General features: G+C 37.2%; 3 protein-coding genes across 4 annotated transcripts; all 3 read left to right on the forward strand.

Moving 5' to 3' along the window:
* Positions 1 to 74: 74 nt before the first annotated feature.
* On the forward strand, positions 75 to 5454 carry ndufb6 (NADH:ubiquinone oxidoreductase subunit B). The gene is made up of 4 exons (XM_057330870.1): positions 75 to 350; positions 508 to 600; positions 4753 to 4797; positions 5299 to 5454. Exons 1-4 carry the CDS (start codon positions 171 to 173, stop codon positions 5368 to 5370), a joined length of 390 nt encoding a protein of 129 aa, XP_057186853.1. The 5' UTR covers positions 75 to 170; the 3' UTR covers positions 5371 to 5454.
* Positions 5455 to 6220: 766 nt separating this feature from the next.
* Positions 6221 to 7632, forward strand: pla2g12a (phospholipase A2, group XIIA). The gene is made up of 4 exons (XM_057330869.1): positions 6221 to 6648; positions 6850 to 6926; positions 7086 to 7251; positions 7420 to 7632. The coding sequence occupies exons 1-4, from the start codon at positions 6426 to 6428 to the stop codon at positions 7536 to 7538; spliced, it is 585 nt and encodes a 194-aa protein (XP_057186852.1). The 5' UTR covers positions 6221 to 6425; the 3' UTR covers positions 7539 to 7632.
* Positions 7633 to 11663: 4031 nt separating this feature from the next.
* On the forward strand, positions 11664 to 17073 carry toporsa (topoisomerase I binding, arginine/serine-rich a). Of its 2 annotated transcripts, XM_057330854.1 has the most exons (5): positions 11664 to 11899; positions 12264 to 16161; positions 16235 to 16266; positions 16541 to 16640; positions 16718 to 17073. In XM_057330854.1, the coding sequence occupies exon 2, from the start codon at positions 12267 to 12269 to the stop codon at positions 14592 to 14594; it is 2328 nt and encodes a 775-aa protein (XP_057186837.1). In that variant the 5' UTR covers positions 11664 to 11899; positions 12264 to 12266; the 3' UTR covers positions 14595 to 16161; positions 16235 to 16266; positions 16541 to 16640; positions 16718 to 17073. The 2 variants fall into 2 exon arrangements, with proteins under 2 accessions (XP_057186837.1, XP_057186836.1); XM_057330853.1 differs by having other exon boundaries at positions 12264 to 16266.
* The last annotated feature ends 107 nt before the right edge of the window (positions 17074 to 17180 follow it).

Genomic DNA, 17180 nt, shown 5'->3' on the forward strand with positions numbered 1-17180 from the left:
GAACTATCGCTTTAACGTTCTGTGTGTTATTTTACTCCAGGTCCGTAGGAGTCGCTGTGAAAAGAAAACAGATATTTTTGTGGCGTTCGCAGTGCACTCTGGGAGGTTTGTCCTCTTAGATGTCATTGTTGTGAATTCTGCTTTAGTTTGGAAAGTGTAGTAAAATTAGGATGACTGGATACACAGCGGATGAAAAGCTCCGATATGAGCAGTTGATAAAGCTTCGGCGACAGTGGCTGAAAGATCAGGAGCTCACTTCTCGAGAGCCTGTCACTGCACCCAAACCACCTGGCCGCATCGCCCGATTCTGGGCTGGATTCCTGGAGCCCAAGACGCTCTGGAGATTATACGTGAGTTTGTCTATATACTCAAAACCAACGCAAATCAAATTCTAAAGTAAAATGCGTTATGTATAGGTTTTTGGTTACTTGCATTGAACTGTGAATACAATAACTGCAAAATAGCATTATAACATGCCATCTTCTCTTTTTCTCGTTTTGTATCAAGACTTTTAAAGCTTATAATGCTGGTGTGTTTGCTGTCACGCGCCTTCTCATTCCTGCATGGGTTGTGCACTACTACATGAAGTACCACGTCGCTGTAAGTTTATAGCCGTCCTGAGACGCATTGGTTCCACAGACATATGTATATAAACTGTGTACCCCCAAAGGGAAAAATGTGTATAATGGATAGATAATCCAAACAACACTACCTCAGCTAGGCTTTGAAACGTGAGCTGCAATACGGTGTTATACCTTTTATCTGAAATGGAACCTGTAAGGGACATGTTTTCAGACAAAACTTGTTAGTGATTATTAAAAATAGGCCTTGCTCACTGCAAGTTATTGCTTATTTAAAAGAGTAATTATTTTGTGATTTTTAAGGTCCTACTTTGGTTTATGGAGTGTCCAACAGTTTACGTACATACACGGTGTGAAAACACTTACATTTTCTAATAATAGGCAGTTATTACCTTACTTCTTGACTGACTCTCAAATGATTCGTTCGGCGATTCATCTGTCTGTCTAATCCCCTCCTTTCTGTCAGCCTACTCAGATCTGATTGGTCAGATGGTCTAGTCTGCTGTCTTGCAGCGTTGCAAATGGAACGTAGGCTATGAAGGTAAAACGATGCCAAAAAGGTTTTCATGTGCAGGATAGCATTTGTGAATGTGTACTTGACATTGCAAGCATAAAATAAATTTGCATGCACAAAAATGTTTTTAAAGGTGTAAATTAAGCTGCAAGGGAAAGTTTCGCAGCATTGTACCATTTTTTGTAAGTGTATTTCATGTGTTGTGAAACTGCAACTTTATATTAATGCCAAATAAATATGATCTGTATTCTTTTGACCTCTGTTTTTACACGCTTACACGTTATCTTTTGACACGTTTTTTTTGCGCTGAAATACAGCCAAAAGCATTGCAAGCCTGTAGGGCTGGGCGGAATGACGGAATATTGTGTTACCGCGGAATAAAATGTCAACCTTAAGAGATTTTTCTATTCCGTGTATTCCGCGGAATGTAAATAAGTAGGCGTGGTTAACTCGGCGCTCTGCAAATTAGGCGCTATTCTGAAAAAAACTAATAAATTAATCCACCCGTAACAAATGAACGTATCAAACATTCTTTTGACCTTCTTTCAGTCTGTAGTTTAGTGATCCGCTCCAGTCCGGCGCTTCTCTCACCCGCAGTGCTCGTGCAGCGATCTGCTCCAGCATTTAAAAAAGCTCATTCTCAACACATATTTCAGAAGTCAGGTTGTTTTGAAAAGCTGTTAATAGTTTTATAAAGTTTAACTTCAGGCGAGCCAAGGTGAAACTTGCGTTGAAATGCGCGATGATGCTCGCGAGCGCTTTGATGTGACGCGCTTCTACCTCCAGTTTTGGGAGACGCGTGAGGAGTCACCAGAGACTTGCAGTGCAAAAACAAGCCCGAGAATAAACAAACCTAAAGACAGAGAGTCGCAACACACTAAAATTGCTCATCTAATAGAGAGTGAAGAGCGATAAAGACCTACAGTACAGACCCCATGAACACCAGTTTATAACACTAGTCATATACTGTACTCTCATTGTTTGTGCATATTCATACTTTATTGTTATATATGTTGTCTATTTTCCTACTGTATACATATGATATAGCCAGAAGATAAATATGAATAAATAATACATCTGATTATCAGAACTTAATTTGATATCTTTAGTACATTTTCATAACTTGCCTACATTTTAACTATGGTGAGCATTTAAATGAACTGTAATAAATAAATTAGTTAAATCAATCTAAGAAAAATGAGGTATAAAATATAGAATTATAATGGGAGATTGTTTCATGAAATATATCATTACCGTGAAATAAAATTTCTCATTCCGTGAAATAGATTTTTGGCCATTCCGCCCACCTCTACAAGTCTGTATCGAGCTGTGTCTGCAAATACAATGGTGTTATGAACTGCAAAATGGATTCACTGTGCAGAGCCTGTCTTTGTGTATGTAAAATAAGTCTTTTGCAAATGTATAAATGTCTTTATTTTATGCTTGCAATGTCCTGTACACTTTCACAAATGTTATCCTGCTCATGCAAATCTTTTTGGCATCATTTTACCTTCATAGTAGGCAGGCATTACATGGAGTGACACAAATCCGACCCAGAACTGAAATTAGAACGAGTTCAAATGACATTAGTTCAAACTGTAAATCGTAAATTTAATGCAACATTTATTTGCCAAAAATAGTCGTATAACTAGCTTGAGACCGGTGTGACGAGTTCCACATTTCTTTTCAGATACATTTTTAACAGACACGTTTTTGGGCTTGTAGTTATTGTTTTTTTACCATTTATTTTTCTCTGGTTAAACTGTGCTTACTGTGGTGAGAGCATCATATAATTGTTGTTACTGTAGTGATTTTACTATAGTAAGTAGTAAAACCATGGTTAATTCATGTATAGATAAAGGGCAATTTAGAGTTAACATGTTGCAATATAACTTTTTTTTGCATAATCTTTTCTTTTCTTTTCTAAAAATATTATAAAATAGAATAGAATATTTATATTGTACTGGGCTGTTTCTCCAAAAAGCATCGTAAGCTTACAATGATCGTAGCTCCATTGGTGACAATGGTTCTAAGATCAACTTAAGGTTACCATGCTTTTGGGAAACGCAGCCCTGTTCATGTATCATGCGGTTTTAAAATAGAATGATTACTTATGGAAAAGGATTGATGCAGTGGACTAGGGCTGAACGATTAATCGAAATCGAATCGCAATGTGAGACGTTGCGATTTGCTAATCGCAAGAGGCTGCGATGTGGAAACGATGTGAAATGTAGGAAACGCGTCTGTTCCAAGCCCGCTTTGAGTGGCATTCTTGCTAACCAACAGAGTGAGCGCACCTACGTTATGCCTAATCAAAAAAAAAAAAACAGAAAGCGGGAGAGAGAGAGGGTGTGTTATTATGGCATCTGCAGAGTCAGATCGATCATATTAGGCAAATAAATACTAAAGAACCATCCAATTCAGAAGACGGCACACACAGCCTGTGTTATACTCGCTTCTCTTCCCCGCGTTGCGCGTCTTGCGGACGAGCCGTTTAAACTTGACGCGCACACATAGCCCGTTTCATACTCGCTCGTCTCATGGATGAGCCGTTTAAACTTGATGCACACACATAGCCTGTTTCATACTCGGGCGACTCTTCCCCGTGTTGCGCGTCTAGCGGACGAGCCGTTTAAACTTGATGCGCACACATAGCCTGTTTCATACTCGCACGTCTCTGCCCCGCGTTGCGCGTCTCGCGGACGAGCCGTTTAAACTTGATGCGCACACACAGCCTGTTGCCTTGACGCACGCGCGCACCCTGTGTCAACTCACGCCTAGCTCCGCGTTTCAAACAAATGTAAATTCTATCTAACTGTTTTGCTAATTTCACTTGGATGAAATTAAACATTCAGCACATTTTCTACTTGTTTTAAAAAATCCCACATACTTAAAAAATAATAAATCAGCCTATGTAACCTATGAACTATTTTAATAATTCACTAACACAATAGAAAATGTTATGGATTTAAGGGTTACAATGGGAGTTGTATTTGTTTTAATGGAAACTATAATAGTGTACACTGGTATTTGGATTCTATTGGTGTGATGTAATCTTGAAGCTGGGAACCAATTGAACAACAGTAAGCCCGATTTGAATAATGCCCAAAACACACTACAAAAATGAATTTTGTAATGGTTTTAATGGAAACAATTAGAATTTCTGTAATGTTTTTTTTGTTGTTTTCTTTCAGCAGGGTAATTATACCCATACTGTGCTCCACACAACAATATTGAGCTGAGGCTTGAATTAGAAAAGTTAAAATCGCAAATCAAATCGCAATCGCAATGTCTGTCAAAAAAACCACAATTAGATATTTTCCCCAAATCGCACAGCCCTACAGTGGACACATATTAATTGGTGTGAAATAAGTGTAGACTGAAGAAACATAGTTTTTTTAATCAATAATCATGCATGACAAAATTTGACTTGTCCCAAAAATGCAACAAGATGTTTAACATTGATTAGTTATAGATATGCACATTTTAAAATTCAGTCATCGAATATGATTAAAATATTTTACACACAGTTGTACTAAAGTGTACAAAGGGATTGTATGAGCAAGGTGTGACAAGTTACAGTGTGTTTTTGCTTTGGTTGATCATTATCATACTGAAATGTATAGCTCAATAATGGCTGATGTTTTTTTTTCACAGAAAATGCCATATGGAATTGTTGATTTAAAACCCAGGCTGTTCCCTGTAAGTATATTTGAACCTGGGAACACACATGCTGTGTAATAAAGTGTCTGCTAAATGCATAAATAAACACTACCTGTCAAAAGTTTTAGAACACTTATTTATATTAAATCAAAAGCTTGTTATATTTTATCATTTTTACTGTAGTCACTGTGAGTGAAGTAGTTCCCATCTATTCTGTGATCTTACTGGCTGTTCTTTCTTCATTATTCAGTCAAAACATCCATTTCAAAAACATCTTTATTAAAAAAAATGGTTTTGTAATGAAGAAAAGTTTATCTTTGCTGAATTCATTTTTTTCTACAAATCTATTTTCAGATATTGTGTTCTAAAACTTTTCACTGGTAGTGTATAAGACCAACATAAATGGACACCTTTAATAATTTTTAAATTTTACATTACATGTTTAGTTACCTTCTTTGCTGTCAGATGAACAAACCATTATTCTGTATTTGATTCTTTTGAACTTCCTCACACATATTTTTTGCCCCGCATGTTTTTCAGGGAGACGTTGTTTTGGAAACTGGAGAAGTTGTCCCAGACCTTCCTGAAGCAGATTCCCATGGTCATCATTAAACATGCCATATTATGTTCTGAAAATCTGCTTCTATTGTAAAATTTTGTGTGTATATTATGTCAATAAAGATTATTGATTCTGAATGCTTTTGCTATGACTTATATCATGTATCTTACATGTACTTATAAGATACTTACTCAGCAATGATGAAAACAGCACCATTTAATTCACAAATAAAAACCTAATGCTTCATCTGTTCAGTAATGATGTAATTAGTTACTTTTGTTATCAATATTATAAGATAATCCTATTGTTATGTTACACACATAAACTTTAAAATGAGATTTGGATTTTTTACCTCACTTCTCCAGCTAATTCTGGAGTCCAGAGATTTTTTTCTGACAAGTAGACATGTAATGGGATAGTTAACCCCAAAATGAAAATACTTAATTCATTTACTCACCCTCAGGTTATTTAAAACCTATATATATTTCTTTGTTCTGTTAAACACAAAGAAAGATATTTGTAAGAATGTTAGCCCTTTCTTAGTTCTGTGACATCCACTACCATAGTAGGAAAAAAGATTGTATCTTCTTTTTTTGTTCTGTTGAACACAAAGTGAGATATTTTGAAGAATTTAGGAAAACAAACAGTTCTGGGGCACCTTTGACAACCATTTAATTTTTCCTACAATGGCAGTCAATAATGTCACAGAATTGAAAATTGCTAACATTCTTCCAAATATCTTTCTCTGTGTTCATCAGAACAAAGTAATTTATACAGGTATGAAATGACATGATGCTGAGTGAATGATGACAGAATTCTATCACTTTAACACTTTTTATCATCAATTTTCTTGTATTGAGGACTTTTATTATGCATTCAGTGACATTTGTGCTGTGAGCGGAAAAAATGTGTGCGCATGCGGATTACAAAATGAAACACTTTATGCAACATTTACTTTGCTGTCTCCCGTCGATTTGTTCGTAATCTAAGCTTTGTTGTTACTATTAATAAGTGCAACATTTTCCCAGCTCACACACAAGGTTTGTAAATAAAAGTGAAACGGGCCAACAGGTAAAGTTATTTGATTTTTGATGGACTATGTCCTGTCATGTCATCATTTCTGGCGTTACAACTTCTCTTGACATTTGGATTAGTGATTGTTGCTAATGAAGCTAATGGATTTCATGAAGAACAGGATCCTGAGCCTCCAGACTGGAGAAAGACTTTAAAAACCATCCGGAACGGGATACACGGGATAGACAAATACCTTAATTTGGCTATGGACATGATCGGAGGTTCAGATGGACAGTGTCGATACACGTGTAGTGATGGTCGGTCATGATTTTAAAGACTAACTATTTCATTAACACTATAACATTGTCTATATTTTCTTTTTTATTATTTGATTCTCTTGTTTCGACTGATTCTATAAGGTATATAAATATTTATATGATCAATAATCATTTGTCAGCCATAATTAAACAATGGGTTAAAAATATCCCCTCATTGGTTCAATTTAATACTCTTTATAGGGTACATACCAATTCCTCGCCCTAACTACAAGCCACCTCCACCCAATGGATGTGGTTCACCAGTATTTGGATTTCAGGTGAGGAAGGAAAATATTTATATTGTGCTAAATATGTACCATTTTTATTACTGCAATTCTGGGCTTCTGAAGTGAGGGGATAAATAAATGTTTGCTTTAAAGTTGAATGTTACTTATATCAATAATACTTCTTTTTACTTTTGTCATTGTTGGATGCAGTTTGATATTGGTATCCCATCTATGACCAGATGTTGCAATGAGCACGATAACTGCTATGATACTTGTGGGAAAGAAAAAAAATACTGTGATAACCAATTCCAAGTCTGCCTTGAGTCTATCTGTAGGAATTTCCAAAAAACACTAGGCTTGTCTCAGGGTGTACAAGGTAATTTCAAATATTGCTTAAATAATGTCTTATTTTATGAAACTAGTATACAACTTTTTTAAACATATAAAACATATTTTTAAACTTAACTTTACTAGACCGTCGCCCATTTTATCCTGATTGCACTTATACATTATGCTGAGATTTTAAAATCTTTTTTTTACACAGCCTGTGAATCAGCAGTGACTTTGCTCTTTGATGCTGTCATGCACTTGGGATGTAAACCTTACCTGGATAGCCAAAGAACATCTTGCATTTGTCACTATGAGGAGAAGCCTGATCTGTGAACAGTAAACAATAATCATGAAGTCTGCTTGTTATTGTCTTAAGATACTGCAGTGCTGAATAAAATACTATTTAAATAAATTGTGTGTTTTTTTGTTTTATGTTGATCAAAAAAACTTCAATTTACAGTGAAAACAGTTCGTCACGTCTTTATTTTAACTTGAATTTTATTAATAACTTGAATTTTAGCTTTTATTCAGGTTTAGGTTTTATTATTACATCTTAAACATGGATTCATCTATCCAAATAAACTTTATTAAAAAGTCCAGCCCTTTAAAAATTGTCCAAAACTTTCTTTTTGTGGCCCATTTTGCTTAACAAACATCAAAATACCAGATTAACATTTCCATCACCAGCCTCTTATTGACCAGTGTTGTTCATTTTAAGGAAATGTTTGTGGTTATGAAATACTGGTTTTACTTTTCCTGTTCATCCTGTTTTTTTTAATAAGTATGCTGACAGTAATTTGACAATAAATAAATTCTTTTTATTTTGATATGCTGTTGTAAACTGATAATGTTGGTTGTTCAGGTTTTGTTTGAGAGTTTACATTTTCTTAATACAGACCAAATTGGTCAGACCTCTAGACATTCTTACATGAACTGAAAACACAGGTTGCAAATTTCTGGCCTTTTCATGATTCCCAGAACATAAAAAATTAAAAGGTCATACTTAATTTTCCTACTTTGGCCTCATGCTTATCCCAGCTCCAGGCAGAGGCGTCATGCCCATTCAAACAGAGGGGACAGATTTTTGAACAGTTAATTTGCAACCTCCAAATGACAGTTAGACATCTATTAATCAGTTGCACGATTCTATAGGAAAACACCATATAAGTTATGAGCTGCACCCTCGTCCTCTTTTGGAGATTTTCGACGTTTTGATCACCTACAGGAGTTTAGCATTTATCAATCCGGCGACAGAAGCAACAGTGCTGGTTAATGATGTAATCAGCGTCTGCTCGGTCGGGAGCTCGGCTCACGGACACAGTAGACCCGCGTCCTCGAAACAAGACTTTCAGACTCGTTCTATGCTAGTATGCGCCGTCGTTTAGCCAAAGAATTTGTCACCCACTTTCATTTAGACCCCGCGACCAAACGCTGGTGCGAGAACTGGACCCGGGGTTTTGACTTAAAAGTGTCACAAACTACTGTGAGACCAGACTGCTCCACATGCTTTGAAATGGCTCTTGCTATACGTTGGTGTAGTCTGCGAAGTCGAACACACATATTGCCAGTTGGCATATAGGTAGCGTCGTTTAAAGTGAATAACTTTTATGTTACAGTTCAATTTCAGGGTGCAAAGACTGACAATACTTTTAAAGAAAATATATTTTCCTCTAAATTAAATCAATAATATATGAAATAATTGAATATAGATTTGGAAATACATAGAGTGGTATATTAATTAAAATAATATATACAATACTATACAATAATACATAAAGAATTGACACTTTCATATATTAAGAAATATATGCACTTAAATGATTATATTATGTATTATACTGCATTATATATTTTTGTTTCATAATGGAAGGAATTTTGTAATGGATAATAAATCTGTATTAAAGGCAGTTTAACAAAGGGGAACCACTTTGCTTCATTTTTATTTGCTTTTTTTGCTCTATTTTCATTTGTATGCAAACAATGACTCTTTTACTACTATAGCACAAAATTGTATACAAGATATTTGTTCTCAAAATACACCAGACTGATGCATTTACCTTCAAAATGTACATAATTTATAGTTTTACTGGGAAGAAGATTCATATATCAATCAGATATACAGGTGCTGGTCATATAATTAGAATATCATCAAAAAGTTGATTTATTTCACTAATTCCATTCAAAAAGTGAAACTTGTATATTATATTCATTCATTACACACAGACTGATATATTTCAAATGTTTATTTCTTTTAATTTGATGATTATAACTGACAACTAATGAAAATCCCAAATTCAGTATCTCAGAAAATTAGAATATTACTTAAGACCAATACAAAGAAAGGATTTTTAGAAATCTTGGCCAACTGAAAAGTATGAACATGAAAAGTATGAGCATGTACAGCACTCAATACTTAGTTGGGGCTCCTTTTGCCTGAATTACTGCAGCAATGCGGCGTGGCATGGAGTCGATCAGTCTGTGGCACTGCTCAGGTGTTATGAGAGCCCAGGTTGCTCTGATAGTGGCCTTCAGCTCTTCTGCATTGTTGGGTCTGGCATATCGCATCTTCCTCTTCACAATACCCCATAGATTTTCTATGGGGTTAAGGTCAGGCGAGTTTGCTGGCCAATTAAGAACAGGGATACCATGGTCCTTAAACCAGGTACTGGTAGCTTTGGCACTGTGTGCAGGTGCCAAGTCCTGTTGGAAAATGAAATCTGCATCTCCATAAAGTTGGTCAGCAGCAGACAGCATCAGAAGCGTCTCGCCTGGGCTAAAGACAAAAAGGACTGGACTGCTGCTGAGTGGTCCAAAGTTATGTTCTCTGATGAAAGTAAATTTTGCATTTCCTTTGGAAATCAGGGTCCCAGAGTCTGGAGGAAGAGAGGAGAGGCACAGAATCCACGTTGCTTGAGGTCCAGTGTAAAGTTTCCACAGTCAGTGATGGTTTGGGGTGCCATGTCATCTGCTGGTGTTGGTCCACTGTGTTTTCTGAGGTCCAAGGTCAACGCAGCCGTATACCAGGAAGTTTTAGAGCACTTCATGCTTCCTGCTGCTGACCAACTTTATGGAGATGCAGATTTCATTTTCCAACAGGACTTGGCACCTGCACACAGTGCCAAAGCTACCAGTACCTGGTTTAAGGACCATGGTATCCCTGTTCTTAATTGGCCAGCAAACTCGCCTGACCTTAACCCCATAGAAAATCTATGGGGTATTGTGAAGAGGAAGATGCGATATGCCAGACCCAACAATGCAGAAGAGCTGAAGGCCACTATCAGAGCAACCTGGGCTCTCATAACACCTGAGCAGTGCCACAGACTGATCGACTCCATGCCACGCCGCATTGCTGCAGTAATTCAGGCAAAAGGAGCCCCAACTAAGTATTGAGTGCTGTACATGCTCATACTTTTCATGTTCATACTTTTCAGTTGGCCAAGATTTCTAAAAATCCTTTCTTTGTATTGGTCTTAAGTAATATTCTAATTTTCTGAGATACTGAATTTGGGATTTTCATTAGTTGTCAGTTATAATCATCAAATTAAAAGAAATAAACATTTGAAATATATCAGTCTGTGTGTAATGAATGAATATAATATACAAGTTTCACTTTTTGAATGGAATTAGTGAAATAAATCAACTTTTTGATGATATTCTAATTATATGACCAGCACCTGTATATGTTTTTGTGTGTTGTGCACACTGTGCCCCCTTAAAAAAGGGGTGCATGACGTCCCTGGCTCCAGGTAAGCCAGATGCTCAGCCTCATTCCACCAAATGAAGATCACAGCTGTAGCCTGCATCAACCAGATGGCAATGGAAATTTGTGATGGTGATGGAGCAAGATAAGTAAGACACTAGTAACCTCTTATCTGGCCAGAAGTTTAATGTCATCACAAATCAATGAATAAAGTATAAGCAAGTAAGCAAACAATGAATGGATTATTTATTAATATTTCGATTTAACTGCTTGGTTAACTTCAACAAACAGTATTTATCATTTGTCTAGTTGCATCAGCATTGTGTTAATCTGCCAGAGGAGAACAGGCCTTCCCAGCCTGAACTGCGGTACTCCAACGCAAGATTTTAATCTAATTCTACACCATTGGAATTTTCCTGGTAACTGGAAGACTGCTGACATGTTTTTGTGACGTTGGTAATATAAAGTCAGCAAAGTATTGACATTATTTTTACAGTGTATTATTTTCATGCATATTTTTTATACTTTTCCCTTTGTATAAATAAAGTATTATCTTAACGCTGTTTAATCAACAATAGCACATTTTAGTATTCATGTATTTAAACGTATTTCAAAATGTACAAGGTAAGGTTTTTTAAATAATTGTTCATCCAATGCCGCTTGATCAGTTAAAGCGGATGACTTTTATTTTGAATTAGGCAAACAGGAAGGGGATGAATGTTTAAGAACATAGTGCTTCCGAAATGTGTGTTATCATTTCCTTGCCTCTGTCAACCGACAGAACCGACAACTTTTTTACGTTATACACCTAGTGTAAAGCATTTTAATTTGTATATATATATCACATATTTTGTCACTTTTTAACTTGAGCTACTCCAGGTCAACACGTACCATATGGAGTACATAATTACTGTTTTTTTACTTTTTGTATTTTACGGAGATTTAATACAAACGAGTCAGCGGATTACGGCAATTTCACCAAAACAAGGACTGAGTAAGTATCAAACTAATTCCTGCTCTTTTACTGTTATTAAGAACATCAACGTTACGTCCGCAACTGATTTGCACTTATAATCAATTGGTCTATAATTGCCGACATGATTTGAGAAAAATAATAAATGTGAAGATATTACTTTAGTTTTCAATATTTTTTTAAAAACAAGAAACAAATTCATTGATATGATTGATAAATGTATTGATGTTTAAACAATTCTACCGTAAACAATTCGTTTATTTTAACGAATACTCTGCGCTTTTGTAGCGTCTTTTTAGCATTCATCTCACTTTTTTGGAAGTATTTCTAAGCAAAGCCGTCAAAATATGATTTCACAAATCTACAACGCTTTTGCTTCTTTCAGACTATGGCGCAAACAGAGACTAAAGAGGGTCTCCTGAAGGATTCAACTAGTGTTGTGTTACACAAAACAATATCAAAGGAAGCATCTCCAGAATCAAAATGTCCTATATGCCTGGATCACTTCAAAAACATATCTTACCTAAATGTGTGCTTACATAAGTTTTGCTTCCTTTGTGTCCGTGAGTGGTCAAAGAACAAAGCAGAATGCCCTTTATGCAAACAACCATTCAGATCCATATATCACACCATTAAGGCTGAAAATGACTACAAAAGGTTTGACCTGCGACCAACCGAAAATGGCTCATTTGGCAACGTTGCAGGGCAAAGATTCAGGTATCGCACCACAGTTACAGGTGATTATAGACCAGCACCAAGGCGAACGTCTCCTCCCCCTGACCACGGAATCTTATTCGAGGGTCTGAGCAGATCTCTTCCACAGCACCAAAACAGAGATCTCCATCGCACAATGAGGAGGATGGCAGCCAGGCGCAGGGCAGAGAGTGAGGGCAGGTCCGTGCGGAGTCTTCGTGAACAGGAACTAGTCAAATTCAGACGGGCTTTATACAGAAGAGGTGTGCGAGTCCAAAGTGTGCGGGACGGTGGCCGTTCCAGAGAGACCTCTGCAGAGTTTTTCCGAAAAAACCCTGCTTGTCTCCACAGGCTTGTGCCGTGGTTGAGACGGGAGCTCACAGTTCTGTACGGCACGCACGGTTCTTTCGCCAACATACTGCAGCACATTATCATGACCCTGATCACTCGACATAACCTGGACGATCACGCTGTTCTTCACGAACTTAGGCCCTTCTTGCTGTCCCACACAGAACATTTCTTGCATGAGTTTCTTAGCTTTGCTCAGTCTCCTTTCAACATGGAAGCGTATGACCAGCATGCCCTTTATGATCTGCCTGGCCCCTCCACTGAGAGCAGCAGTTCAGACACCTCTGTAATTGCCATTTCTGAGGAAGAGAGTGATTCTTCAATGCCTGAAGCCCAGGATTTTACCACCCCTAGGGTCACCTTAAGCCAGACGACATGGGATGATGAGACCCCTGGACCATCCTACTCTTCAGAGCCATCCCAGGTTTTTCCTTTACATGTGAGAGACTCAGACTCTGATAGCAGTGTAGAGGAAGCGGTCGTGTCTGTTGCTGCTGTGACACGGCGGGACCATTCCTCTGACAGTGATGAAGACTGTGTCATCGTCGGATATGTAAAGTCAGTTGCAGAAAGGACACCAGAACTGGTCCAGCTTTCCTCTGATTCAGAAGAGCCTGAAGACAACGAAGAGCAACAAAGTCCTCGCCCACCCCAACATATTCGTTTTACTTCAGAGTCACCCACTGTCACTCAGAGACCCTCGGGGAGTTCAAGAAGGGGCTCTTACTCTCCTGAAGACACTACACATATCCACACCTCTAATCGTGCTAGACAAGAGGATAACTCTGACAGAACGCATCACAAAAGGGAGCTGTCTAAAGAAAGATCTGCACACAGAAACAGAACAAACGCCAGCTCTCATAAAGATGATAAGCGTGAGAAGAGACGTGAAAAAGAGCCCAGTCATGGCACCTCATCTTATTGGCATTCATTTTGCCGTCATAGAGAGAGTGGAAGGAGATACTATTCAGAGACACACTCATCCTACACAACCTATTGCAGAAGTGGATACGACGGCTCTTGTTCTCGGTCGCGGAGTAGAAGGCGAAGCAAGGACTGTCAGAGGTTCAGAAGCAGCACGTGGAGCAACTCTAGAATCAGCTCCAGCTCCTCCAAACGTCATGGCAGAAGCCACTCAAGGAGTAATTCTAGAATCAACTCCAGCTCCTCTCATCTGACTTCAAATCATGATGAAGACGGCAGGAAAAGAAAATACAAAACAAAGCATCTAGAGGAACGCTCAAGGTGGAGCTCTGAAAAATCTGATGAATATCATAGAAAGAAGAAAAAGAAAGAAAAGAAGCTTTACAAGAAGAAAAGTAGGAGTCCAAGTATAGACGCTGCTTATGATGATAAATCTGAGCATAGTAGGAAACATCACAAAAAGAGGAAGAAACAAAAGAAGAAAAGCAAAAGACATAAGAGTAAAGGGAGAAAAGGAAGTCAAAGCCCAGACCTAATAACAATTACAACTGACAGCGATGGTGGTAACAGTGACCCTGCTGTACCCTCAGACAGAAATGTATGTCCTGTTAGTTCTATTGTAATAGTTACTGACAGTGCAACAGAAACTCAGCTGCTCAAGACCGGTTTTGTAGACGTAGAGCAAGAAGCAACTACTGCCAATGAATGTAGTTCTGATGTGGATGCAGGAAATCACCATCAAAAAGATTAAATGCCATATGATTGAATTTGAATGTTAAAATGAACTGTTATTGTAAACTGATAAAGTTTGCATAGTATATTTTTTATGAATACATTTTCATAAAAACAAATGTATCTGAAATTCTCTAATGCAAATATTAGGCCGAAAAATTATGTAATTATACAACATTGTATGACCTTGTTGTCAATGGTTTTTGTATAACTTTTTTTTCTGTGCCAGGGCAACAACCACAGTCTTTCAAAGTTTATACTTTCTTTCAGAGTCTATATGGCTGTCTCTAATAAAGTGAAAGGATCATACATTTCTACAAATATTTATACACATTAATGTTTTTTTTTTGTTTGTATGTTTGGCAGCATTCTTACAAACACTGCGGTTCTACAATTTTCTACAAATTAAAATGTATTTTAAAGGGTTACTCCACCCCAAAAAATGTTGTTCTGTTGAATACAAAAAGATGTTTTGAAGAATTTAGAAAAGCAAACAATTCTGGTGCACCTTTGACTACCATTGTAATTTTGTGTGTACTATGGTATGATGTCCCAGAAATGTCATTTGCTAACATTTTTTCTAATATCTTTGTGTTCATCAGAACAAATGTATAAAGGTTCGGAACAACTTAAGGGGGAGTAATTCATGACAGAATTTTCATTTTTGGGTGGAGTATCCCTTTAAGGTGGTATTGCATTTAACTTTTTTACATAACATTATACAATATTGTATTTGTACACAATATCTACAATAGGCCTAATTCTCCTTAATGTGTTTTATTGAGCTAGATCTTTGTGTTGTGGCTCTAAGGGGCGGTTTCCCGGACAGGGTTTAGTAATAGTCCCAGACTAACTAAAATGTAAGATGTGTCTTGATCAACTCGCAATGACATATCTTGAAATATATCAGTGCCATTGTTTTGTCTTAAGATGCACACAAGTAATGTTTTTTTTGTAAAATAGGTTTTTAAAAACGACCTAAATATCCTAATTTAACTTAAGGCCTAGTCCTTGCTTAAGCTGAACCCTGTCCATGAAACCGCCCGAAAGAGTTTATAAATATGAATGTAGTCTAACTTAAGATTCCTATGTCTTTTGTACAACCTTATTTTCAGGTTATCTACATTTCAAAGTAGCAATATATTTTTCATTGGCTAGACATGTACGTTTATAATGCATGTATTTTTGGATTGCATTAAAATATTAAATATTGGTTGAACCGCCTCCGTATAACAGAAAGTTGGCGGTAATGCGCAATTCAGTTTTCGAAGCAGCATAAATTAAAGTACACAGTAGGAAGTGTCGGGTAGTACTGCTTACCGTGACTGACCTGTACACCAAGTGGGTGATTTCAGAACCCATGCAGTCTAAGACAGCAGCTGAAGCTGAGACAATGCATAATTTTAAACCTGGCAGCTTTCACAAGGATGTAAACGATCTGCCTTTAATTTCAGATTGGAAATGCTTGCCTCAAGATTGTAGAAGCTGCACGACAACATTTACTGTGTACTATTGTGGCCCGGTTTCACAGACAAGGCTTAGTTTACGCTAGGACTAGGCCTTAGTTAATTATCTGCATGTTGATGGTAAGAATGTTTAATTTGTCAGAGCTGTTAGATAATAAAAGCAAACTCTTACAGTGTTATTTGTGTTTCACAGTATGCACCTGCACATCGTGTCCATTCACAGAGGTAAGCTGGATTTTCACACAAGAAAACATATGCCATCAAACTACTGTGTGTGTGTTTTAGGAGGAGGTTCCTTTGATTTGCCAATGGTGGTGCATTCAACAAGTGTATGATAGACTATCCAGCCAAGATAATATTACATCTGTAAAGTCACTGTTGGTAAAGTGAGAACATATTAGTGACTGTTTAAACTGCCATTTGCGGGTTTCATTCGCGCACACGCAGCCAATCTAACGTTGTTTTTAAACGCATCATTTGTTTTTTTTTCATGTCACAGACACCCGATGGTAGTCTACACCATTGCAGTCTATCTGTCCTTCTGGTTTTCTTCCCACCTTTTCGATTTCAACATGGCAGCGGAGTGAAATCTATTGCATGTATGCTGAATATGTTCCTATATACATGCATGCACATATACATACATGAATACAAACTTGTGTCTTTACTTTACCAGGTGCAGCAGCCAGCCATTGTCAGAGACCTACATTCAGCATGGGACTGAATACAAAGTCACAGAGACTTATTCCATGGGGAGGTGACAGAGCCTGTATTTTTGCGGATGCACAGGGACGATCAACAAAATGCCATCAGAAAGGTCCTGAGGAGTCAATATTCCAAGACGAAGGATGACTTTTTGTTTGTATTTAAGTATCAAGAAGACATGGAAACATTTTTTGGCATACTGTATTGATAAACATGGCCTAAAGGTCAATGCCATGTTCCTCAATCAGCAATTTAAGTAGATGGATAGATTAGTGAGGGAGGGAGGGATGGAAGGAGGTAGTGAGTGAATGAATGACTAAAGAAAAGAAGGAACAAATGTAAAAATAAATAAATTGAATGAATTCAGAAAATTCTGTGTGTTTCTTAAATACAGACATTTGTTAAAGTATGCTAAAATATGTAGAGCATAACAT

This window comes from Triplophysa rosa, linkage group LG4 (assembly GCF_024868665.1).
Source record: "Triplophysa rosa linkage group LG4, Trosa_1v2, whole genome shotgun sequence".
In the NCBI taxonomy this organism is placed as follows: Eukaryota; Metazoa; Chordata; class Actinopteri; order Cypriniformes; family Nemacheilidae; genus Triplophysa; species Triplophysa rosa.